The sequence below is a fragment of the Anomalospiza imberbis genome, chromosome 12 (assembly GCF_031753505.1).
Source record: "Anomalospiza imberbis isolate Cuckoo-Finch-1a 21T00152 chromosome 12, ASM3175350v1, whole genome shotgun sequence".
Taxonomy (NCBI): Eukaryota; Metazoa; Chordata; class Aves; order Passeriformes; family Viduidae; genus Anomalospiza; species Anomalospiza imberbis.
This window is the reverse complement of record NC_089692.1, coordinates 1,546,355-1,572,210: the sequence shown is the minus strand read 5'-3', so window position 1 is coordinate 1,572,210 and position 25,856 is coordinate 1,546,355. Positions and strand designations below refer to the sequence as shown.

At 41.5% G+C, this 25,856-nt stretch overlaps 1 protein-coding gene and 1 long non-coding RNA gene across 2 annotated transcripts; one reads left to right on the top strand and one right to left on the bottom strand.

The window, feature by feature from the left end:
• Positions 1 to 5,966: 5,966 nt before the first annotated feature.
• On the top strand, positions 5,967 to 23,153 carry TERB1 (telomere repeat binding bouquet formation protein 1). Its single transcript, XM_068202443.1, has 20 exons — positions 5,967 to 6,003; positions 6,915 to 7,025; positions 7,209 to 7,337; positions 7,781 to 7,912; positions 8,336 to 8,396; positions 8,492 to 8,607; positions 8,749 to 8,871; positions 9,398 to 9,550; positions 10,626 to 10,757; positions 12,133 to 12,258; positions 13,476 to 13,633; positions 14,398 to 14,753; positions 16,303 to 16,364; positions 17,392 to 17,484; positions 18,805 to 18,975; positions 20,030 to 20,110; positions 21,105 to 21,218; positions 21,605 to 21,717; positions 22,241 to 22,450; positions 22,986 to 23,153. The coding sequence occupies exons 1-20, from the start codon at positions 5,970 to 5,972 to the stop codon at positions 23,013 to 23,015; spliced, it is 2,505 nt and encodes an 834-aa protein (XP_068058544.1). The 5' UTR covers positions 5,967 to 5,969; the 3' UTR covers positions 23,016 to 23,153.
• Positions 23,154 to 23,782: 629 nt separating this feature from the next.
• LOC137481005 (uncharacterized) lies at positions 23,783 to 25,257 on the bottom strand. The gene is made up of 2 exons (XR_011003253.1): positions 25,223 to 25,257; positions 23,783 to 24,549 (listed from the first exon to the last, which is right to left on the bottom strand). It is a non-coding gene; the product is annotated as an uncharacterized lncRNA (long non-coding RNA).
• Positions 25,258 to 25,856: the final 599 nt, after the last annotated feature.

The following is a 25,856-nucleotide window of genomic DNA, read 5'->3' as shown; positions in this document are numbered from 1 at the left end:
GCACTGTACTGTAACAGTGGGTAACAATTGGACATAGCCAGTAGGATAACTGGATATGCTTTTCAAACTTAGTATGCATTGAATTATTCATTGAATTCTCATCCTTTTTTACACTTCAGCTCTGCTATAAACTTCAGAGACATTTTTTTCACAAGCTTCTAACAAGTTACTCTGGATCCATAATTACTGAGAACAAATTGAGTCAAAATGCCAAGTGGGATTACTCTTTCTCAAAGCCTGGAGTCACACAGAATGAAGCAGTACTTAAATCATCTCGTGCATCCCATATACTTAACAGTCCAATTACTGACCATGGGCAATGATTTTTTTACTTTTGCTACAAATTAAAGAATAAGCTACAAATAATATCTTGAACCTGTTTAAATTAAAGGATAGCATTCCAATACCCTGAAAAATTCTAAGGGTACCCAGTGCTGGTGCAGTAATACAAGAGAACTGTAAGTGTGTATTATAGTTGTTATTCATATTAGGCAAAAATGGCTCAACTCAGCTTTACAAAGCAGGAAACAAGTCATGGAGAGTTGAAATGATGGAGTGGGGACAATGTAGCCAATCTGCTTTTTGTGAGAGATGCTCTTAAGCAGTGGCACTAGTAATGTACTCATCTCTTGTAACTTTGCTCCTTGTGATCTACTATACACCTTTGCAGTTTTTTCTGCTCTTTTTTTTTCTTTATTTCTTCAGCTGAGTACCAAAAGGAAATACAGAACTGCAATGTCACTACCAAAATAATATATATTTTTTTCAAACTAAAAAAATACTCAGAGCTTTTAGAAAACACAACAGAAGTGCTGGCAAGTATAAACAGTACAAGATATTGAACAGTATTTTTACATTATACAGCATCAGCCAAACAAATTGATAGTAGGGCTTGGGGAACAAGGATATAAATTAAATTTTGTTAAAAGGGCTTATTTTGGTCTCTATGTGATAACTGTCATCACCATGATGTAAATACTTTAAATTTTCCTAAGGTGCATTATTTCACGACCAGCTATGATTTATTTAATTTCTCTTGTACCCATCACTGAATTATCTGAGCACAATCTCCAAACAAGACAAATGGTAAAGTAGCAACGGTAGCAACAGGCAGCAATAACTGAGCAGCCAGCAGGATAAGCCATATTGGCTTTGCTGAATCCTCTGCGAGTGCTTTCCTTTCTTTTCCTCTTTGGCTTAAAGTGCAACACATTTTCATTACTTCTCATGACTCATTTCTGAAAGAAAAAGGCAGTAGCTGTTTTTGGCAGGTTGCATTTGCAAATTGGCTCACCTTGTTGGCAGTAGAACTGCATTTTTTCTTATAAAAGCTGCTCATCAGCTTGAGTGGGGAGAAGGCGCAAAAGAATGAGAGAGGCTGGTGGAGCTCTGATGGTCTGAGGATCCAATGGTGCAAAGAGCTAGAAGGTGAAATATCTTTTAATGAGTTCAGGGTCATTAGGGAAAGGGAGTGTGTGCCTGAAAGCTCAGTTCTGTCAGCCATATTCACCTATGTGAAAAATGCATATTTTATGATTGGCTTTTCGCAAATACTAAATTGAATACTATATGTATTATATTATATTGATTAGAAGTGTTGTATTAACATTTTAATAGTATGGTAAATGTAGTTTTGTAGTTAAAATAGAACCTATGTATGTGGGTTTTTTTTACTAGCTCAAGCAAGAGATGAGATAATGAAGAAACTCTTCACACAGAGATGACAATGATGGGGGCCCATAAAGAATTACTGCCTCCTTATCGGAAAAGACAAACATTCTTCCACCTTCTCTTCGTCTTTATGGAACCACCAGGATTAAAGGGAAGAAGTTGACAAAAACCAGAAAAGTTCTTAATTTGCAAGGAATTTATGCATCATGTATGAGATATATGAATATGCAACAGGCTATTGCTTTTAAAGGTTATTCCTTTGTTCACAAGGCATGTTTATTAATTCTTTGCTTTTTATTGTCTTGTAATTGTCCCAACTCTAAATTTTCATTACTCTAATTGTATTACTATTTTTATAACTATTTTATTATTATTAAACTTTTAAAATTTTAAAAACCAAGTGATTGGCGTTTATAACAACCTAGTAAAAGGCTTTCTTCCTGCACCTGTGTGTGTGGCCAATGCCAAGGGATGGCAGCTCTTTCTGTTGTGGGGGCATTGCAGCCTCCAGCTGCAGAGTAGGCAAATTGAGCTGCATTGAAAGGTGTTCTCCAGGGCTCTGTTTTGGGGCTGGTCCTGGTTAACATCTTTATTGATGATCTGGAGGTGGGGATTGAGAGCACCCTCAGTAAATTTGCAGATGCCCAGTTGGGTGGGAGTGTGGATCTGCTGGAGGAGGGGAAGGCTCTGCAGTGAGACTTGGACAGACTCCATCACTGGGCCAAGGACAAGGAGGTGAGGTTCCACAAGGCCAAGTGGCACATCCTGCAGGTCACCAGCCGCCTCAGTGTGAGCCAAAGTGTGCCCAAGGGGGCAAGGGGCCAATGGCACCTGGCCTGTGTCAGCAGCAGTGTGGGCAGCAGGACCAGGGCAGTGCCTGCCCCTCTGTGCTGGGCACTGCTGAGGCCACACCTCGAGTGCTGTGCCCAGCTCTGGGCCCCTCGTGAAAAAGGACACTGAGGGGCTGAGTGTGTCCAGAGAAGGGCAACAAGGCTCACGAAGGGTCTAGAAAACATGCCCCATGAGGAGGAGCTGAGGGCGCTGGGTTTGTACAGTCTGGAGAAGAGGGAGGGACCTCACACTCCCTGACAGGAGCGTGCAGTGAGGTGGGGCCGCTCTCTGCTGCTGGGCCTGCAGTGAGAACCAGAGGAAGTGGCCTCACGTTGAGAGGAAATTCAGGTCAGATTTAGAAAAAAAAAAAAAAAATTCACTGTTCCAGTGTTCAGGCCTGGGAATAGGTTGCCCAGGGAGGTGCTGGAGTTGCCATCCCTAGAGGTGTTAAAGAGGCCTCTGGATCTGACACTGGGAAATGGTTTAGTGGTTTAGGGTTTGCAGCGGCAGTACTGGGCTGACGTTGAACTGGATGGTCTTAAGGATCTCTATCACCCCTGACAGTTCTACACTTCCAAGTGCTCCCCGCCTGGCTGACGGGGAGGCTCGGAGCTGTCCCGAGTCCTCAGGCGCTCGGGCGACGCTGCGGCTGCGGCTGCGGCTGCGGCGTCTCCTGAGGGGTCGGGCCGGGCGCTGCCCTCAGCTCCGCGAGATCCCATCTTGGAGCCCGGCGATCGAGCCCCTCAGCCCGGCGTTCCCATCTCGGAGCCCGGTGATCCCACCCCTCAGCCCGGCGATCCTATCCCTCAGCCCGGCGATCCCACCCCTCAGTCCTGCGATCCCACCCCTCAGCCCGGCGTTCCCATCTCGGAGCCCGGCGATCCAGCCCCTCAGCCCGGCGATCCCACCCCTCAGTCCTGCGATCCCACCCCTCAGCCCGGCGTTCCCATCTCGGAGCCCGGCGATCCAGCCCCTCAGCCCGGCGATCCAACCCCTCAGCCCGCAGATCCCAGCCCGCAGCCCGCTGATCCTATCCCTCAGCCCGGCGATCCCACCCCTCAGCCCGGCGGAGCCTCCGCTGCCCCTCAGCCCGGCGATCCAACCCCTCAGCCCGCAGATCCCAGCCCTCAGCCCGGCGATCCTATCCCTCAGCCCGGCGATCCCACCCCTCAGCCCGGCGGAGCCTCCGCTGCCCCTCAGCCCGGCGATCCCACCCCTCAGCCCGCAGATCCCAGCCCTCAGCCCGGCGATCCTATCCCTCAGCCCGGCGATCCCACCCCTCAGCCCGCAGATCCCAGCCCTCAGCCCGGCGATCCTATCCCTCAGCCCGGCGATCCTATCCCTCAGCCCGGCGATCCAACCCCTCAGCCCGCAGATCCCAGCCCTCAGCCAGGCAGCGCTCGGCAGGGGGCACCCGCCTCGCCTTGGGGTCTGCCCGGAGCCACCCGCGCCGCCGGATCTCAGGTACCCGTGAGCTGTGCCCCATTTCCCCCCTCGGGACTCCCCAGTCCTCCCACAGAATGCAGCTGCTGTTTCATCTTTAGACTGTTACCTTCCCCCACCCCCTTTTTATTTTAAATTTTTCGTATGTTCTTTCCCTTTTATATTTGGGCTGATCTGGAGTGGTTGCTAAGACTTCAAAGTGGAGCTCTGATAATGAGCTGTAAATCACACACGGCTCATCTGAGGGAGGAGGGTGCGAGGGAGCTGAAATAGGCCAGGACACTCCCAAGTCCTGTTCCACAGCGCAGCGTCCTCACGGCCTCAGCTGCTGCTGTGGCGTTTGGTTTCCACAGGACACTAACAACCCGCACTTCTCCCCTCTGGGCTTTGGTCCCCGGGTTTCGAAGGATAAGTCCCGCCGAGGCTGGCTGGTCTGACCGTGCCAGCCATGTGCTCTAGCGCTGCTGAGCACACACATTGACAGATCTGCACTTCTCCAGGAGTGGTTTCTGAGGTTTGAAGCGATGTTACTGGGTTATTTTCCATAACTGATGGAGAAGAGTTTTGTATGCAACATTCGCCCGATGTTTGTTGAAGCAAATCTAGTTTCTTATCTTTCCACCTTGCCCTGTGATGCAACAACCGAGGTGAGGTATTTGCAACTAATTAATGTAGGCTGGCTTATAAATACTATTTTGTGTAGGTTGCAAAACTGAAAAAGATCAGGTAAGGTCAGGATGTGTCCTTGTATACATACAGTTTTAAACCCTTTGTGCTTCCTATATTGTATAATTGTATAAACATGTATTAAATTTAACTCTCCTGAAATGCAATTAGCTCCAGAGTGAACTCATGTTTACGGCCTTCCTTTTGTTTGGGTGGTTTTTGTTTTTTCTTAAGCTGGCAGGGTGGTGGCAGTAGGACAAAAAGAGGTGAGGAAGGCTCGCAAGCTTTTCCTTGTTGTGGCAGGGTTGGATTTGCAGGAAAATGAAATGCATGTCTGTTCTCACTTCTGAAAGGCTGCAGGGAGATGAACTCTCTCAATTCTCCCTCTCTAACGGAAGCAGCAAAGGAATGGGGGCGATCAGTAGCTCCAAAGAGAAAGCAGGGCTGGCTGTCTTCATTAAGATGCCAATGACTCTGCTTCGAGCCTTTACTCCACTTTGAGAAGGAAAACGAATCCATTATTAAGCTGGACTCAGCACTGATTTAAAGTTTCTACCTGGAGCGAAGTAATTTTTTGAGAACTTGTAATAGGTTACTGTGATGCTTGCATCAGCCTTCTGTGTTTGGGACTTGGGGCATGTTTGAGGGAGCATCTTTCTGCCTCCAAAGCGGAATGTCACTCTGCTGCTCTGCTCTCAGGGGCTGCCACGTTGGGTTTGTGAAGAATCAATGCTGTGGGGTTTTGTGGGTTACGTGGTTCATGTAATGTGACAATATCTTTGGTGAATTTAAATGAGTTCTCACTGTAAGGAATATGTCTCTGCTCATAGCCTTTGGTTTGATCAGTACTGCCAGAGCAATGCTGATGGTTTGGTGGCTCCTTGAGCAGCAGGAGGCTGAGTGTTTTATAGTGCTCATGCCCTAAGTAACATTACTTGGTCTTAGTGCCAGTTGTTGGCTGATGGCAAAGTTGGCCACTCTCGTTAGGAAAATTGGATCAGCTTTGCTGTGATCAGTGACACAGAGCAGGGGATATTCTTTACTGACAGTGCCCCTCAGTGGTAACATGGAATTACCTGATTTCTGCAAAACCTCCACTTTCAAAAGATGATAACCTGTTAGTTAGAAATGCAGGGTTATTATAAAATACTGTATTTCCAAAGGAAAACTTTGCCATACAAGAATACATTAAACTGTGTGTGTGTGAGATGACAGAGTAAAAGCAGAAAACTGGAAAAAGTGCATTTTAGAGGAATGATGTAATTTATACTGCATATATTATAGACACTGCTAATCTGAACAGAACTGAAAACACTTTTTCCTTGCTGTTGTAGAACAAAAACAGAGATGAGACAAAAATGAGCACTCAGAAGGTGCAGATAAATCACTGTGGTAAGGTATCTAATATAACTTGTCATTATAGTCTGCATCAGTTTTACAAAGTTTTAGTAGACTGTGATAGGCCTGTTGGGTGGTGAGCAGTTGGGAAGTGTGCTTTTTCCTAGTTGCCAAATTTTGGATACTGTATTGGATATGGAAAGGGTAAATCAAATGACAAACCTAGACACATAGTAAAGCACACCACCACAAAGTCACTTTTTAAAGAAAAAATTTGCTAATATTTATCCACGTTTTTATTGTATTTTAACTTCTTTAAGAACTCCCAAACCTTGTAAGACAATACCATCTGTCACTGTTAGAAATAATCATCAAATAAGTCTTTTAATTATACCCCAAATACTAAGAAGCAGATTTTCCAAGTCTGTTTATCCACCTAGGGTTGTATGAGGATATTTTGTGTTACGTCTCCAGCCACCTGATTGAGGGCTCTGCTGCTGTGTTGCATGATTTATGTCTCCTGTAACTCAGGACCACGGAGCAGCCTTGAGCTCTTGGACTCTTTCCTTACTACTCCATAGATTTTCAACTGTATTTGCACTCTGAATATTTTAATGGCTGTGTATTATTTACACTTAGTGCACCTTGCAATTGTGAATTTAATATTTAGTAGTTTACATCAGACTTACTAAGAGTTACTAGTAATTAAAGGCCAGAAATACTAAAAGGAGGCTGTCTCTCTGCAAAGGAAATCATGCTCAAATAACAAACTATAGACAGAAATATTTCTCGGTTGGTTGGTTGTGGCTGAATAGAAGTGATGTAGCTCCATTTTGGCTCACTTTTCCCCCTTTTTTAAAATACTTGTACATACTACATTTTGGACAGGTTTTTTTCTAATACTGACTAGATTAATATATAGCAGATATAACAATTTTAATGAAGTTTTTTGTGTTTGCTCCTAGACATGAAAACAGATCTCAACTTACTACTTGAATGCCTTAAATATCAGATGGACTGCCCTCTGTCTCAGAAGGAGGCTTTGATCACTATCTATTCCATTTGCCAACAGAACAGTAAGGAAGGCTTTTCCTTAGAAACAATGCAGTCATTTATGTTTACCATGTATGCTAAGAAACTGGTGGGTGCTCTAAAAATGTCTGAAGGACATAAGGTTTGAGATGCTGGAAAATCTTAGAAGCCTTTCATTTGGCAGAGAAACAAAAGCAAACGTTTCTGTTCTTTTTTTCCTCTTGTAGGTGAAGCGAGTGAATACTTTCGAGAAATTGGTGGTTTGATGTTTATAAATGACCTTGCCAAGTCGAGTGCTCATGACATCGTAAAGGAAGCAGCTTTATTTGCATTGGGGATTATTATAGAGAGCAATGGTACTAAAAATAATATTGTTTGTATTTCTGAGTGCACTATGGCCCCTGTCATTACCTGTGCTCGTGCTTTGTCTCCATTTTCTTTTGGTCTCACAGAATGAGACTACAGGATTGTCAGTTGGAGCAAGGGCAATGAAGGTGCCCCAGTTGCCCTGTCCATCCCCAGATTTGATCAGTGCCTTGTTGACTTGTGCACACAGGGTGTCTTCAAGTTGCCAGACACCTGCACTCCCCCTCTCCCTCAGCAGCAAGTGTTCAATGACTCCTGGATTGTTCCAAAGCTTGCCAAGTCCTGGTTGGTGTAGAACTCACTGCAGGGGGAAGCCCTCAGTCACTTCATAGCACTGCCCTGTCTCCACATACTGGCCACAACTGAGACTTAATAATTTAGGATTATGAGTGGCTTACTTCAGGACTTAACGGTTTTCACTTTCTGTTTTCAGTGTATTGTCAACAGACTTTGTGTACATCTGCATTGTTTGAAGACCTCATTTTATTTTTAATTGAAAAGGATTCTGGTGTGAACTTGAAAAGAATGTCTGTTTATGTCATCTTAGTACTGGTTTCAAATAATAGTAAGTTGGGTTTTTTCGGTGTTATAACAACACTTCTTTTCTATTTTCCAATCTGCAGTGCAAAATTTGGAACACTCAATAGGTAATGTTTTGGTGAAGTTAATTTATAAAGATGAATGTTTGCATGTAACTGAACCTGAATTGTCAAAGTAGGTCATTGCTCACTGGGGTTTCCTTAAACAGCAAAATGTGGTTTAGTTCTAAAAATATAGTTTGCCAATGCAAACCCATAATTTCTGAGAGCGTATGGGAAGAGAGAGACATAGAAAGGTTATTTACCAATATGTTGATATGATTTTCTGTTTCCTTCTGGGGAGGATATTTGCTTAGGAAAGGGAATGTATGTATGTAAATTAAACTTGAGGTTAAGATTTTGTCTGGAATTGCATTTGTCTCTGGAGTCTTGTGTGTATTCTCTTTTAGAAAATGGGCAAACCTATGTCAGAGATACAGGCTGCATCAGCCTGCTGCTGCAGTTATTCAGGTAAACAGGGTTGACATTCAAACAGACAGATAATAGACTGGTTAGCAGCTATGTTTCCTTGACTATTTGGGACTTGTTTGCATTGTCCTTAACAGAACAACTCTCTCCACCTCTGAGAAGAACGTGTCAGATGAAAACACTGATCCCTGCTATCAGCTCTGGTCCTCAGTGTGCAGCACTCTCTGTGCCTGTGTCAACAACCCCCAGAACGGTAGGTGTTGCTCTGAAAATTGTGAAAGAACTTCAAAGATACTCTCCAAATCGGTAACACTTTGGTTTCATTTTTACTGTTCAGCTGAAGTTTCATTTCATTGCCTTTTGATCTGGGGTAATTTGTTTTTACTTTTTCCAGAAGATAATCAAAACATTTGCTGTTCGGTTTTTCCCTATGCCAAAGAGTGGCTCGAGAGTTGCACAGAGCCTGAGATAGTTCGTCCCATTTGCTCATTTCTTGGTCTCACTGTTGCAAATAACTGTAAGTGCAGCTGAAGCTTTACACAGTTCTGCATTTGATAAAAAGAAGTTTAATTAGAGAGCTAAATGGTTTTTTCTTTCTTGTCAATCTCTACAAAGTCATTTGCTGTTCTTCCAGCTTTTACTCTGACTACTGTATTCCATCATCTTTACTTACACTGCGTGGTGCTCAAATCCACAAATAGCCACAATCTGGTTCATAGGGTCAGTAAAACTGTTCGGAGCTGTTTGGATTAAAAGTGTGTCTAAATTAAAGTCGTTATTACATGACTGAAAACAATGACTTAGGTAGAACTCAGGCATGATGTTTGCCATTTGTGTGCACATATTAGGGTCATGTTTTCCTGTAGCTATTTTATATGCAGTTGCTACATTTCTTGAAATTAATGTATATCCAGCTTCTGTTGTTTAAGAAATGTAATGACTAACACATGCACAGAAAAACTCTGATGGACTTACTTGGTGAAATGCTAAAAGAATTTGCAAGCTCTGTTGCTTAAATCACATTTTTTCTTTTTTCCACTAAGCATATGTGCAGAAATATTTGATTTCTATCGGAGGATTGGATACGTTAGCCAAAGTTCTCCTTGAGCTTATGCATGATTCCTGTTTGAGTCACTCCAGCATGAAACTTGCAGTGGTAGTAACAAAGACTCTGGATGCCTGCATTGCTAATAATTGTGAGTGGAAAGACATTTTTTATCTATGGTAATTTAAAAATGCAATTTTTAAAGTCTTGTGCTGGTAGAAAAGTTGTAGAAATGAATGCTGAAAGGTAGTTAAGTTCTGTACATCCCAGTGGATGTTGCAGTGTTTTTTAAAATTCAGAGGTGTGAGTGGGGAGTGATTCAGTTCATCTGAGGTGGATTACTGCCCCATTGTTGCTAAAATAAACACAGTGAAATTTAAACCCTACTGAAAATTAAAAATAAGATGCTACAGCTTGTTCTGGGTAAGTAAAGCTGAGCTCTGGGCCTGGATTTGGCCAGTCAGTTTGGATCCTGGAGTTAGGCCTATGCCTGAATAATAAATTTTGTAGCTTTAGGAAGCTTTAGCAATTCAGAGGTGGAGCTGAACAAATGTGGTGTTTCTGCACAGCACACTCTGCTCTGGTTTGCTGGCTGGGTACTGCTCTTCTGATGAGGTCTTGTGTATTCCACAGAAGGTTTGCAGAAACCTGTGATCCTGATCAGCCTGTGCTGTGGCCATGGTTGGTGTATCTCACCCTTGTGCTTCAAATGGAAGTTCACAAAAGTTTAAAAGCATAAACCTGCACTATTTCTGAGGGTAGTTTCAGGTCAGTTGGGTGTGACAGGACTAGGCTTCAGCATGGATGGACTAGCAGTGGTGTTGCCAGTGCCAGGAAGGGCTCGCCCCCTGCTCTTTTTATGGCAGATACTCTGTGTGTCAAAGCTGATTCAACTCTCTCTGGCTCCGTGCTGGAGCTGATAAAGGACGTGGAGAAACTCAGCAGGGATCTCCAAAGCTTGCACAGTGTAAAGCCCTCATTAATCAGATCTTCTGCCTCATCTCCATGGAGCACACAGGCTGGGAGGATGGGCAGGGCTGGATTTGGGAGCAGCACAGGAGGGGTGGGGTAATCTGAGCTTTTAAAGGTGGAGCAGAGCAGGGCTGAGCAGGCCCAAGGCTTTGAGGGGTTTGTAGAGTTCCCTCAAAACCCAGCATTTTATCCTTGGATAATTCCTGTACACTCATGATCTACTTTATTCTCCTTCCAATTATTTTAACAAACAGCTGCCATGGGTGTTGTCTTGGCAAAGTATCACACTGTGTCAGAGCTGCTGAAGCTGCTGTCCAACGAGACGCTGAGCACAGGAGAAAAAATCAGTATTATTCTAACAATTGGACACTGTACTGAAGTTTGTGGTAAGATTTGCTTTTTCTTTTTCCTGTCTGTCAGCTTCTCCTAAATTCTCATACACTGACTCCTCCAGTGGTGTCACTTCATCAAGACTGGAACATGAGGGAGAGTTCTATTAAACTATACAATGTCAATATTCAGACAAAAAGTTTTTTATAATGTTCCATCTTTAAATTTTAAAGCTTGTTAGCAGGAGGTGTCTTTAGTAGTTTTGAAAAAGTAGACTAAATATGCAAGAATTCAGAGCAGGGCTTAGGGGTCACAGGGAGTAATTAATCCAGACCTGAAAGCTACTGCAATCCAGACATAGCAAATGAGTTGTCTTGAGCTCTCTTTTTCATGGTCCTTGGCACATACAGGTTCTGTCCACTGCTTACAAGGCCAGTAATATTTGTAAAAGCCATGTAAGAGCATTGGTTTTCAAGACAGAGATGCAGTAGGTAGCCCTGAAATGTTTTTGTCACATTCCTCAGGGCTTGCCCAAGCATATCTGGTACAAATACAGCACTTCAGTTGGTGGCAGTGCAAGCAAAGAGAAAGGGAAGTTCACTTGTACTTCTGATTTTTCTCATGTATGTTTAGATAAACTAGGAAAAGGCCTTATGTTCAAAAATTCTGGTTGGTTTTCATCCTCGGAGCGCCAATACCATGTTCAATAATTAGCTCAATAGGTCACAAATTTATTTTAGCAGACATTTTTTCATTAAGAATTAGTGAAGAAAGACTTAATGGAAAATGTCTGTTGAATAGAAAAATGATTAAACCGACAGAAAAAAGGTTTCTCCTAAAATGTCAACACTGTCAAAATAAAAAAGTTTAATTATTTTATTTCCTTTTTTATTAAGTTTAAAGAAGAAAGAACTATGTTTAGCAAGTTATCAGTTATATGAATACATATGCAAATGAGATCACAATAAAAAATAAGCTAATTACGTAATAAATGAGGAGGAACAGATTGGCGAGACCAAGGTTAAACTACTAATTTTATTTTGCTAATTATAAACCTTGAGATTTTGAGATTTTTGCATCTCAGGCCTCACAGAAATGTCACATATCTACTCCAAGAGCAGGTAATGGAAGAGGAGAAATACAGGAGTCACTATTCAGATATTTTAGGCCACAATTAAATGAGCTTGGAACTCCATTGAATAAGTGGTCTCAATTCTTCAGTTCTCTTACAGAAATCTGAGTTCTGGTCAAATCATCCTGTGTGATGTAAAGCTCTCCTGCTGTCACTGCAGCAGGCTTGGGTCTGTAATGAAAACCTCTCTTTCTACAGAAACTTGCAGAAAGTTGCCAGTATTGGCTCCTAAAATTACTGTAAGGTTAAGGTGTGTGGGGCTGAAACCAAACCTTTTCCTTTACCATGTCCTGTTCTAGAAGAAAACCAGTGTGAGCTGCTTCAGAACAATGGTCTGCCACTTATGATTCAGGTACTGACAGAATCTCAGGACGAGGAACTCATCAAAGCTGCTACTTTTGTGCTGCAGAACTGCAAACAAATGAGTAAGCTTGCTGTTGCTGCTTTAAAAATGACAGTGATTGTTTCCATCTCTGTGTTCTGCTGATTCCACAAGTGATTTTAACTGCAGCAGCTTTGTAATTCTGTGTACTCCAAAAGATGTTTGTTTTCTGCACAGGAAGTTGCTTATTTGTTCTCAAGAATGGACTTAGGCAGAAAAATGAGAAGGAAAAATTCCAACAGGGTTGCAGAAATGCATTTGTGAAACTTCTCCATGTAGGGCCAGTTCTTAAAGCTTTCCCATCTATAAATTGTGTGGAAAATATGAACATTGTCATTTTACACGCAGTGGATACTCTCTTTTTGGGGATGTACCACTAGAGGGAGAGAATAAACCAGGAGATAATCAAGCCTGAAATCACTGTGTCTACATTAATTTCCAATATTAAGAAATCTTGATCTTTTTTTTTTTTTTTTCTGAAGTAGGATGTATTTTTAGGCCCCAAGTTCAGTTTTTTATTAATTACAGAGAGACCTTGTCCTCTAATCTCTAGAGCATGGAGGGTGTGCAATTGCTATTGAGGAAAAAACAAACCTGTATCTACATTTCTGTGCTGCAAGCACAACTGAGAGGTTTGTGTAAGATTGAGGGGGTGTATGGGAGAATGGATTGTAAGAGACTAGAGGTAGTGCTGCAGGCAGTCTCACCCCTGATAAGGTGCAGCTGTGTAAAACAGGTGACTGTGGTAAGGGAAAAGGAGCACTGGAATGCTGAAGTGCACTGACCAATGACAGGGGGGTAAAAGGGCACACAGGTGTTACGCAAAGGGCAAAAGGGTATAAAAGGCTGTACTGGGGACTAATGAAGTGCTGATGCTTGAAAGCATTTGTGGTGTCAGTCTTGTGTCCTCTGAGAGGGGTGTGGGGATTTGTAGTGTCCCTTAATATGGAATTGTTTTTTAAAAAAAGCAGAGGCTCATACTGGTCAAGAACCCAGAGTTAAATCAATGAAAAATTCTTTTTTTTCACAGCACCATTGTGCAAACAGTTTATAGGAACTATAATTGCAAGTTCACCTCTTGTAACTGCAGCTTATATTTCAAGTGTGTTGGCGTTTATGCATAAATTTAAGTTTTATAAAAATTATTATTTTTTCATTAAATTATTGGGGCTGTCCCTTAGCGTACTAAACTACAGTAAATATTTTAAAATGTTAATTGATAAAATATTAACTATTAATGTTGTTTTATATTTTATAAAGCTGAACAGTTGTCTCTGAAATTATATGATAACTCATTAAATGTGAACAATGCAGAAGAATTGGACGTGCAAGTCAGAAAAAGATGTCTGCAAGACAACTGGAAGAAAGCAAAAGAAATTTTACACAGAATAAACTCAATTGAAAACCAGCACAATGAGGTTGGCCTATTTACCAAAACAGGATAAAACTAATCATATCTTTCCAGAGTTTAAGGAGAAAGCAAAAGTAAATCCTTAAGATAATTTCAATGTGAGCAAAAAAAACTCAGGAAAAACGTTGGATTTGTGTGAAACTACAACCTGCAACATTTATCATTATTGTAGGTCAGACTGAGTTACAGGTGTGCAGAGAATGGAGGCATCTGTATTGTATGAAGTATTCTAGCTTATTGTAAACCCAGATTTTCTGTGAGCTAGAAAAAGAAGTTTTCAAAGAAAGAAATAGAAATTTATAGAAATAGAATTTTTTTATTGCTGGACATTCAAACCTATAATTTTATTATTTATGTGCATGTAATGCTCAGGGTTGTATGTTTGTGGTGGGATAGATGATAAAGGAGAATGCAAACATAAGCTGAGATAAAGTTGTTTAATTTTTTCCTTGTGCTTTAAGCTGCTAAGTATCTGTGGGTTTGGAACAGCAAGTTTATGAGTTATTTAGATGGGTCTTACTTTTTAGCATTGCCTCGTGTTAGTAGCAAATTCCTTACTTCAGCCTGAAATAAGTGCTTAGAAAGTACCCCCTCAACACCTTCAGTGGCATTGCTGTCTTGTTGGCTCTCAGCTCAGTCAGGGGATTTTCTGAAGCTTCTCTGGAATTTGCTTAACCCTCAGAGTTTGACTATCTAGTTAATCCTGTGACTGGATTTAGTTAACATTTTTATAGAGCTCACATAATCACTAACCAGTATTTTTCAATACAGGAAAGAGTGCAAGGAGAAATATTTGTAGATGAATCTTCAGTAGCCAATTCTGAAGCATTAAAATCCCATGAAGTGAATCCTGTTGATCCAAAGAAGTACACAGAAGGAACACAGAAAGATGTCTGTTGTCCACAGTTGACCTCAGAGTTGAATAATAATGTTCTTGCTCCATATGTAACTTCTGCTCCACAAAAAAATGACACAGTGAACACTATGGATGCAGCTTCTACCAGACAAACTGAACAGAGGAACATTTCATGTTCAGTCACTGAGCTGCAAACAGACAGTGTACCTCAAAGTCACAATATAAATGGAAGAACTGCTTGTGGAAAAAATCGGTCTGGTCTTCAGGGAGGGTGAGAATCTTACACCTAAGCAGAAATACTAAGTTGCTTTTCTTTAGTCATTCCAGATTGACAGGCTTTAAAATGATCTCTTACTAAATATGGGTGTTTTTCCTAGTGGAAAGACCTAGCCCTTTGGTGTCCCATCAGAGATTGTTTTTGAGGTCACAGATCAAAGATTACAGTCATTGCAGAAACAAAGCTGCTGATCTCTGAGTGCTGGTGTTGTACAGAGAGCCTCTTTCAGGGCACCTTTGAGTGCCTTCAGCATAGTGCTGAAAATCATCCATGGCTTTTGCCCCAAAGTTCTCACTGGTGTAACAGATCAAGACTTAAGCTGTTGGTTTGGACAAAACCACAATGGTTTCTGTAATGTGCCCTTACTAGGGAAACAACAGGTAGAGAACTACTTTGAAAAATACTGGAGTGTCTGCAAAGTAGGGGGAAAAGTTTCTGCACCTCTGCTGTTCTCCCCTCATGTTCCAGTGCTGCCCTGCATGGGAAGGGAAAGGAACAGCCCTATTTGGGGCTGTTCTGCTCGTTGCTCTCACACAGGTGCTAATTTTCCTCTTTTTCTTTTGCTGCTTGTGTTTATCTTTCCTATTGATAAACCCAAAATATTTATAGCTAACTTGTAATGGTAAATACAGATTCTATTCTCTTGAGTTTATATCTGAAATATCCCTCAAGACGGTCAATGGAAAAGTATAAACAAAACTATGTTTTTGGGGGGGTATATGTTTTGTTTTGGGCTTTTTGAGTTCCACATTTTTATTGTGCTTTTTTTATGTGTCTGGCTGCACCTTGCTCTGTGCAGTTTCCTGGTATTATATTGTTACTTTGCAACTACCACAGAAATCACAAAGAGCCTGGATATTTTCCATGGTATATTCAGGTAAATTTTGCTTTGCTACTGGTTAGCATAATTTCACAGCTTCTTTAGTTGTTGTTCTGGTCTGATTCACAAAATTCTTAAAATATCAATTAAAAAAATCTCTTTTTGAATATCTGCTTGTGTGAACACAAGAATTACTGGAAGGTAACCATGGATCAGGCTTCTTGCTCCTGCAGCTTTCAGGGTCAGGGACACAAAAATGCTCCATCCGGGTATCATAGCAGTGCGTTGGTTGCACAGAAATTAATTGGTCTAAGAAAAGAAGGAAACCAATTACCTTTTAGAGTATTTGCTGCAAATGATGAAGGCTAAAGTATTCTGAAGACTTTGTGAGAGCTTTATGTGCACTTGCTAATCCTTATGTGAATCTGAATTGCAAATTACTCTGGAAACCAGTGACAGTTCTGCACTTCCTGCTGAACAGACTGCACAGAATGCCAGTCACAGATCTCTGGGAAACAGGTTTTAACATGCACTGATTACATGCTGGGTGCCATAGGTCCAGTAACTTGGGATAATTAGAATAATTTTTTAGAGTTTTCTCTTTTATATATTTAATATGGGTTTTTGTTGTGCCCTTGGAATGTGTGTATTCATTTACAGGTAAATGTACATTGGTTTTATTGTTTTATTGGTTTTAATTTGATTACATTTTGATCTTCCCAGTGAACAGTTATTTAAACAACCAGCAGAGACTGTTAGAAATATGAAACAGACGTGCATATCAGGTACAAATAGCCACACATATTCCTTTCTGAGCTGATTTTGTTCTTAATGAGATTTTAATTAGTTTTGCATATGTTTATCACTACTTTTTATCACTTGTTATGTATCATTAGATGACAGAGATGCCTTATGTGTAATATCCTTTAACTGGTTTGCATAGTGTTGGAATTTTATATTGTACACAATTTTACCAGGAGAACATTTATCCTACTTTTATTCTAATATATATTTTAGCTTTCTTTTTTTAAACTGATTTTAACTCTACAAATGAATGTATCAGAGATTAAGTTTAGCGTTTAATCTGTACTGACCAGTGAAAGCCACTAACAGAAAATGGAGGTTTTTGGTCCTGTGCCTGTAAGGCTGGGATAGAACCTGCCTGTGATAGTAACTTTTGCCTGATGCTGTTCCTACATGGTGAACATGTGTTTAAGAGAAAAGATTTTCAGATTTGCATTAATCCTGGTCTGATACATTTATTTCAGAACTGGGATTGGTTCAATGAAATCCTTCTATTCATTCACATCTATTCAAATCTTTCTCTGTTCATTATTTACTTTCCTGTTAATTTATAAAATTGCTGTGTATTCATTAGATTAGAATTTGCCAGAAGGGGAGCTTTAGAGGTGACCAGCTGATCTCCAGGTTACATCTGTTGAAACTGAGAATATGTATTATTCCAATAGATTACATTTTTCAGCATTTGATTCCAAACAAAAATAAAATTTATAGGGCTTAGTTAAGCGATATGGGTTTACCGGGTTAATCTGCTCTGTTAAAGTTGAAGTAATATCCTTTGGGAGAGTGATGAAAAAACATTGAATTGAACATGGTTATTCTGGAATTACAGAAATGTGAATGTGAGGCATTTAACTTGAGAAATTTCATTTGGATTTTCTGCTGTTATGTTAATTAAACTTTAATAATCTACAAATAGAAAATGCAGTTGGATTTAGTTATACTGAGGCATGATTACCATGTCAAAAGATAGGTTACATTTCTTAGTGACTTTTTTCCTCCCTCATTTAGATCAACATTCATTCTGCTCAGAGAAAACTGAGAGAGTCAAAAGTACTTCAGTTACACCTTCATCCCATAAAATGGCAGATTTAAGGTGTTTAGGTAAATATTATCTTAGATCTTTCTTTCCAGAGTACATAAAGAAGCCTTAATGAGTCGGCAGTGCAGTAAGTGGATTGACTTGACAGAAATTGTAACACATCTCTTCTGTTTCCTCTTAAGTAATAACAAAACCTAAGCTGCTCCTTGCCCTTGCCCTTCCCTTTCCCCTTCCCTTTTCTACCTCTAATATAAAAGATAAATATAGAAATAAAGCTGACAAATTGCAGTTTTGGTCCATGTAATAATGTGGGTTTGCTGACAAACAGAACATACAGTAACTTAAAAGGTGACTCCCTAATTAGAAGAATACTTGAGCAGGTGTTTTCCTCCTTTCTCTGCTTTCAGAGAGAGAGAAAGAACATATAGCTCTGCTCATTTCCCTCATGTATTCTCCTGCTAAGCCTCCTCAGTGTTCTGCAGCCCTTTCTTCTCTCTGCCTCACTGCTGTGAAGTACTGGCAGGCAGTTTCATGGTAACCCATGACTACAGCCCTCCATTACCCCAGGCTCTACTTCCTCAGCCTGCTCCATCAGTAGGTCATGAGAATGCTGCTGGTACTCTGGATTTGTGAGTGGATTTTGTAGTCAAGCCAATGTTTCTTTATTTAAAATCCCCCAACAAAACAAAAACCCACAGAAAACAAAAGACCCCCCCAAAGCAGCCCATAACCCACCTTTGAACATTATTTTTATCTGAGTTGTCAAACTAAATTCAAGCTGAGCTTTAGCACTGCTTTACCTTAACGTAGAATGTTATAGATACTTATGCCCTTCCTGTGACTCCTCACTCAAGTTCTCCTTTAGCTGATGTAACTTACCCATGAGAGCATCCAAGGATATCTAAACCATAAATTACCCTAGGAATGTCCTCAAAAATGAACAGGAAGGCTTCCTGTGAGGGCATTGATGCCTAAACTAGATTTAGCATTGATTCAGATTAATACAGATAACTGTTACAACACAAAGTTTAAAAAAAATATATAGGACACTATATATATATATTGGCTCCTGGATAAATGTGCAAATGGAACTGAGGCCTGTGTCTTCCCATTCCACCAATATTTGTAGTTCTGTAGAGGATCTGTGCCTCACTCAGTACTTCTGGAGTTGAAGTGCAGTATAACTTAATCCCATAAAATGTTGAAAACAATTTTTTTAAGAGAGTAAATACAAAGTATTTCAAGAAGTCACATAAAAAATGCCATGAATATGGAAAACCTGAAGTCAAATTGATCCTAGTGAGCAAAGTAAAACCCTGAACTTTGTGGTGGCTTCTTTAGAAGCTGTGATTGCTATTTCTGCAATATCCTATTTTTCCCAGGTTGCACAGCAGGAGGACTGTCCTTGAACAGTAAAACCTTCACCACAATGTTGCAGAGTTGCCTGCACAGATGTGAGCACCACAGAGTCATCCTGGAGGCTGAAGAAAGATACCGAGGGGAGCTCCGCAGGGTGGCTGCTGGTAACAACAGCAGATCTGCAACTCACCAGAGTAGGGAGTTAATGTTCAGTACTTGGAACCTTTGCTTTAGAATCGTGTTTAAAATTCTGAACTTTTGTTTATTTGCTTCTGATTGTCTTGCTGTTTTAAACTCACTCATTGAATTTGCTTTACAATGATTGTACTAAGTGAGATCAGAACTGGCCATTTCTGTTTTGAAGCATTTTGTGTGTTTCTTGCCATGGTGACAGATGCTCATTATGGGCTTTCATTAGACTCTCACATTTGCCAGAAATAATCAAGTCCTAAGAGAAAGGAATGTATTAAGTTAAAATATGTGCGAGTAAATTTATGACCACACTGAAGTAATTTCATTCAGTATTCACAGAATCACAGAATGACTGGGGTGGAAGGGACCTTTAAGATCATCGATTACAACCCAGCCCTAACACCTTAACTAAATCCCGGCACCCAGTGCCACATCCAGTCTATTTTTAAACACAGCCAGGGATGGTGAATCCACCACCTCCCTGGGCAGGCCATTCCAGAACTTTATCAGTCATTCCATGAAAAACTTTTTCCTAATATTCAACCTCTGTTTCCCTTGGTGCAGCTTGAGACTGCATCATCTCGTTCTGTCAGTTGTTGCCTGGGAGCAGAGACCAACCCCCACCTGACTACAACCACCTTTCAGGGAGTTGTAAAGAGTGATAAGGTCACCTCTGAGTCTCCTTTTCTCCAGGCTGAACAACCCCAGCTCCCTCAGTCGTTCCTCATAGGACTCGTGTTCCAAGCCCCTCATGAGCCTCATTGTCTCCTCTGGATGCGCTCAAGAGTCTCAACGTTCTTCCCAAACTGAGGGGCCAGAACTGGACACAGCACCCAAGGTGTGGCCTCACCAGTGCCAAGCACAGGGGAAGAATGACCTCCCTGCTCCTGCTGGCCACACTCTTCCTGATATCCTTATGGGTCCAGGATACTTAGAGATCTTAATGAATTAAATAGAAGCACATCCTATATTTTTCTGGTTTAAAGAAGGAATTCTGAAAATTAAACAGTTACTACTTACTGGCATTTGTACTGGTGCTCATCTTATATTTTCCAGAAATGCTGCTGGCCCCAGTGAAGAAAGACAGGCTGCATAAAGAAATACCAAATTTTAGGAGCAAGAAGGATAATTTCCAAAGTAAGGGCTTGGTTTGGAAACTGGTATGAAAAGCCCTTACTGTCTGTTAATTCTTTTGCAGAACTTTACCATGGGAGACTCTGGATAGAAAACTCTTTTCTTTTTTTTTTTTTTTCCCTCTAGGTTCTGAGTATAATATGTATATTATTAGGCCAGATAATGCATACTCTATGATCATGAAATTGTGTAATGCACATTATTTCCCTGCAAAGTTATCTGGCACTTGCTGTGTTGATCTTGTTTTGAATCCTGTCAGGATTACTTCCTTGGCATTTGCTATTTCTCAGTTTTTTGTGGCATTGTTTTCTAAAATGGAGAGGTTTAGTCAAGCTCAAAACAGAGTTCAGTTGCCTGAACCTGGATTCAGCACCACTCCTTATGCAGTCCCAGTCATGTTTTTCCATTAGACCCATTCCTGTTCCTGCTGGGAGCTCTGCTGAGGACTTGGAGCTTGTAATAAACAGCTACAAGGGGAATCCTTAAGAATGAATTATTTTTTGAAGCGAGAATTGAAATTTGAATTTTGAAATTCCCACCAAAAATTTATTTTTAGTATTCTTGTTTTCAAAAGCCTTGTTTACATGGTTATTTTAATTAATTAAAGCCCAGTAAAAGCTAGTAGGTTGATTTTTGAATTTTTGAATTTGTTTATATTTTTCCCCTTCAGATTCAGTAATTGATTAATTTGTCTTATGAAAGCCACAAAGTTATTTTAAAATGTAAAAAAAAAAAAAAACCAACCAAAGCAACTGTATTTCATCTTGAAAGCCCATTACAACAATATATTGTCTTTAGCAAGTACACATTTCCTGCAAGCTAAAATAAACTGAATTTTCCAGTCTTTCTTCCAAGACCAAATTAGTGGTATGGCTCAAAAGGTGGTTCTCTCTTAAATTTTAATTCCTAAAACATAACTTATGTTTTATGATTTGGGTTTTTTTCTAATAAAGGTGTGTAATGTCTTATTGTTTGGCTTTTTATTGTTTATTTTAAGGCATTCTTTTGACTCCAAATAGAAAAGACAAATCTAATGCTTCAAAGAGAGATGAACATAGTAAAAACATTAGGTGGACTAGCAACTATAACTTGACACCTGCATATGGAAAGTGTGAGTATTACCAGAAAAAGAATTCTCTGATACGTACAACTGAAAGATCAGTATTTGCATTTAGGTCAGGGCATTGAGAGAAACACCTGTCCTTGCTATTGGAGATAAATGGCTATGAATTTAATAAACTGTTACACTTTCTCTTATAGAAATCCACTTGAAAATCAATAATATTATTATTTGTTTCTGGTTCATCAATAGTCCTTATGTCTTAATGTGGATTATGAGAAAAAGATCTAAGGAGAATGAGATATTACTAACAAAGCAACATTTACATATTCAGATTGATTAGAATAAATGCTCCTTTACAGTTTTATATCCAGTTTTTCAGTATATTTTAGTTAGTTTAAAGTGACTAAGTGGCCTCCTTGTTCACAATTTTGTAGCTTTACAAAAAACCCAAGATGCTAACCTGAAGAGACAGACAGTCAAAGAGATGTGCAGCCAGAAATGTCAGCACTTAAAAGAAAATTGCACACATTCACTTGACAAAGATGAGGTTAGTTATGCAAAGCCTAATCATGCACTGACACGTTTATAAAAGGCCAAATAAAAGCAGTAGGAATTGCCTAGTTTCTTTTTTTAGTCACCTTTAACAGGAGCCCAGTAGCAAAATGAACCTTATTAAAAAAACATTCCTGTGTTGATTCTACTCCAGTCACATTGATTTAGCCCTGAATTGAGTTCAGTATTTTTCAGCTGACATCTTTTCAGAATGATGGATCTGGAGGTCTGATTTTTTCTGTATTGATGAAGATTTGCACAGTATGGAAGTAACAGAAACCTAAAGGAATAAACCTGCTAAAAGAATAAACTCTGTAGGCACAACAGAAATGAAGTTCACAGAAAAATACTGTATTTTAGTAAGTGGTGACAGTGAAGAAACCTTGGAGAAGCTTTGTTCCCTTGCCAGTGGGACCATTTCTGTACAACTATTAAATGTTGAATTGCCAGTAATGTTACTTTCATGTGCAAAATAGTATGTATAGAATTCTTAATGACACCAAAATAATTATTTGCAGGGCAATGAAATGTGTTCCCTGGTCATGAGCACGAGACCTTTGAACAAGAGAAGAGTCCGAAAAGATTTCACAACTGAAGAAATCAACTGCCTTTTGAAAGGCGTCCAAAAAATGGGCAACCACTGGAATTTGATTTTGTGGTCTTACCCTTTCCAGAAAGGACGGACAAGCGTTGACCTTTCCAAGAAGTACTACAGGTTACAGGTGCAGGTACTCATCACTGAATTTTCTATGATGGCAAATGCTGGGAGCCCAGTTTTCATTGTTAGCCCCTGAGCTGACTTGCAGAAATAAAGACAGACTTGCAGCCATGGGATTGTGCCTTGTGTCAGTGCAGTGCCCATGAGAATGGTCTCTAGTGTAATTCCATCAGAATTGGAATTGGTGCTTGGAGAGAGAGAAATAAAGTAGAGCAGAGAGCCTTGGAACTTGCCACTGCCACCTGATAGGGTACAAAGAGAATGAGAGTGTCATTAAGGACTCTGAATTAATCCCTGTGTTTATCAGGAAGTTGGTCTCCTGTCTGTTCAGCCTCTGTTGTGATGCTGGTCTGTGAGAGCCTCTGCAGCAGTTTCCCAGTGATTAATCCATGCATCCCTCACACAGGGAGCATTGCTCGTGTGCTTTGGAGAACATGAGAGCAATTAAGTGACAAGCCTTTGTCTACTGAAAGCTGGTCTCTAATTGTGCAGTGATTTGGGGCAACATTTATCTTGATATTTTCTCTTTTATGTCCATTTTATAGATGAAAAAAGCCCACAAGGGGCATCAATAACATCATCTGCAAGTGCTTTGGATTTTGTGGCAGAATGCTCAAGAACAGCCGTTGTAATATTGAGGTATTGCCAGAGCAACTCGAGCCCTTGGAGAATTTAGGTTGGCTTGAACTCCTGTTTTTCAGTGACAACTGACTGAATTGAATTGTTATGCATTAGAATTTTAATTTACCATAACTGACAATTTATTTAAGTAATGCTATCATAGGCAACAAAATCTCTATCAGTAAAAATTACATTAATGTGGAACTTAATTTAACCTTGAGCATTTGATCTATGCAACTTTTGAGTTAATTTTTTGTGGCTTGCTCTCTACCATTTGTAAGAAAAGGATGTATTGCTAAAATGAATACTTTATGTCTGAAACTGCTGTTAATGTTGTTGTGTCTGAATCTGTTTTCTCTTAATTAGTGAAATGATTAAAGCAGGTTGCATATTTTGTCATGTGTTAAATATGCTGCATGTGCAGAAAAATGTCTCTGTGACAAAACACCGAATGTGTGGTTAAACACTTCTGCACAGAGGAGGCAAATCTTTCACTGCTACAGAAATTCTGTACTCATTGTTGAACTGAGCAGGTACTGGTAGAATTTGGCTTCTGTATATAGTTGGACAGTTTTCTAGTGTATTTTTCAAATAAGTGAGCAGAACCAGTATTTCTGCTAATTACACATTTTTTATAGAATTGTAAAAGCCTTGGTAACTTGCTTTTTCAGTGATAGCCTTAGTATTTCAGTTGTATTTTTTACTTGTTCTGATAAAGGAATGGTGAATCAATAGTTAATTTATTATGGAAAAGGTTTAGTTATTGGATTAGCACTAGGTTTTCACTATGATGTGGCTTGAATGCTTGAAAACAGGCAAGGTAACCAAAACCTGAGAGACTTGCAATAAAGATTATGCCAATGATGCAATAAATATATCTTTCAGTATTTTCAGCTGTTGCAATTTGGGGGTTTTTATTTCTAAAATATTGAAACATCTATAAAAGATGTCTCTGAGTGGAGCTGTTGCCAGTAGCAAGGTTGAGTATCAGTGGAACTATTGGCAGAGTGGGAGCCAAAAGGGCTCCTGAGGTGGAGTGTCCCCAGGGAAGACACTGGGGTCCCTTACACAATCCAGGTGATTTTTCAGGGATGCCAGCCTAGTCCAGACAAGCTGTTACTTCATCCTTTGACTTAATATGTATTAGTATCCACATTGTCAAGACCTGAAATATGTCTCAAGTCGCTAAAATATGTAAGGTGTACACCTTTACTTGCCACAAGGTGAGAATACTGAGTTGCAATACTGACAATTCACCTCACCTTAAGTGTAGTTCAGATTGGAAAGGCCCTGTGGAGCCTTTGGTCTCCTCTCCTCTTTGGAGCAGGACTGAGGTCAAAGTTTTTCAAGTTGTTCAGTGCCTTGTCAAGGTCTGAGACTCTTCAAGGAAGGAATTCCTGCTGCCTCTTTGTGCAGCCTCTGCTCCTGCTTCACCTCCTCTCGCAAGGCAGGGGCTGGAACCACATCACTGGAACATTGTGGTGGGATCTGAAAGGGGAGCCATGGACCAGGAGCAGGCAGAAACCTGAGGTGTGAATTTGTGCAAGTCAGTCTTTTGCTATCCTTTGGATTGAATGCACAGTTTTGATCAGTTTAAATTTCTTGCACAAGTGCTTTGAAATCCACATGTAACAGGCACCACAAAACCAAAATTGCATGAGAATAGTTGATGTCACTTTTAGGCTTGTTGGGCCACCCAGGGCAATATCTCAGCACTTTGAAAGGCTGGCATGACTGACAAAGCACCCAGGAAAGTCTGTTTGTAAAAATCTTGACGTGCTCTCCTGGTTCTGTTGGTCAAACAGAGGGTGTTAGGGGTGTAAGGATGGGGTGGTAATGACAGCTTGATCAGTCGGCAAAAATTTACACCATGTGCTCATCCGGATCTGTCCCCGGCACTGCCGGCACCGGGGCTACAGTGGCGAGGGCACGGTAGGGCAGGGACCCTGGCTGCGAAGAGATACCAGGGGATGCAGGGAGGTACCAGGCCAGGTACCAGGGTGTGCGGGGAGCTACAGGGGCAGAAGTATCGGGGCAGGAACCAAAGATCAGGAGAAGGTATGTGAGGAGGTCCCAGGAAAGGTACTGGGCTATAGAAGAAGGTACCCGAGCAGGTACGAGGCAGGTAAGGAAGGTCCTGAGGAGGTACCTGCGGAGGCACCGGGGGTGCAGCCGGAGGTACCCGAGGAGGCACCGGTGGTGCAGCCGGAGGTACCTGAGGAGGCACCGGCGGTGCAGCCGGAGGTGCCCGAGGAGGCACCGGCGGTGCAGCCGGAGGTACCCGAGCAGGTACCCGGCGGTGCAGCCGGAGGTACCCGAGGAGGCACCGGCGGTGCAGCCGGAGGTACCCGAGCAGGTACCCGGCGGTGCAGCCGGAGGTACCTGAGGAGGCACCGGCGGTGCAGCCGGAGGTACCCGAGCAGGTACCCGGCGGTGCAGCCGGAGGTACCCGAGGAGGCACCGGCGGTGCAGCCGGAGGTACCCGAGCAGGTACCCGGCGGTGCAGCCGGAGGTACCCGAGGAGGCACCGGCGGTGCAGCCGGAGGTACCCGAGCAGGTACCCGGCGGTGCAGCCGGAGGTACCTGAGGAGGCACCGGCGGTGCAGCCGGAGGTACCCGAGCAGGTACCCGGCGGTGCAGCCGGAGGTACCCGAGGAGGCACCGGCGGTGCAGCCGGAGGTACCCGAGCAGGTACCCGGCGGTGCAGCCGGAGGTACCTGAGGAGGCACCGGCGGTGCAGCCGGAGGTACCCGAGCAGGTACCCGGCGGTGCAGCCGGAGGTACCTGAGGAGGCA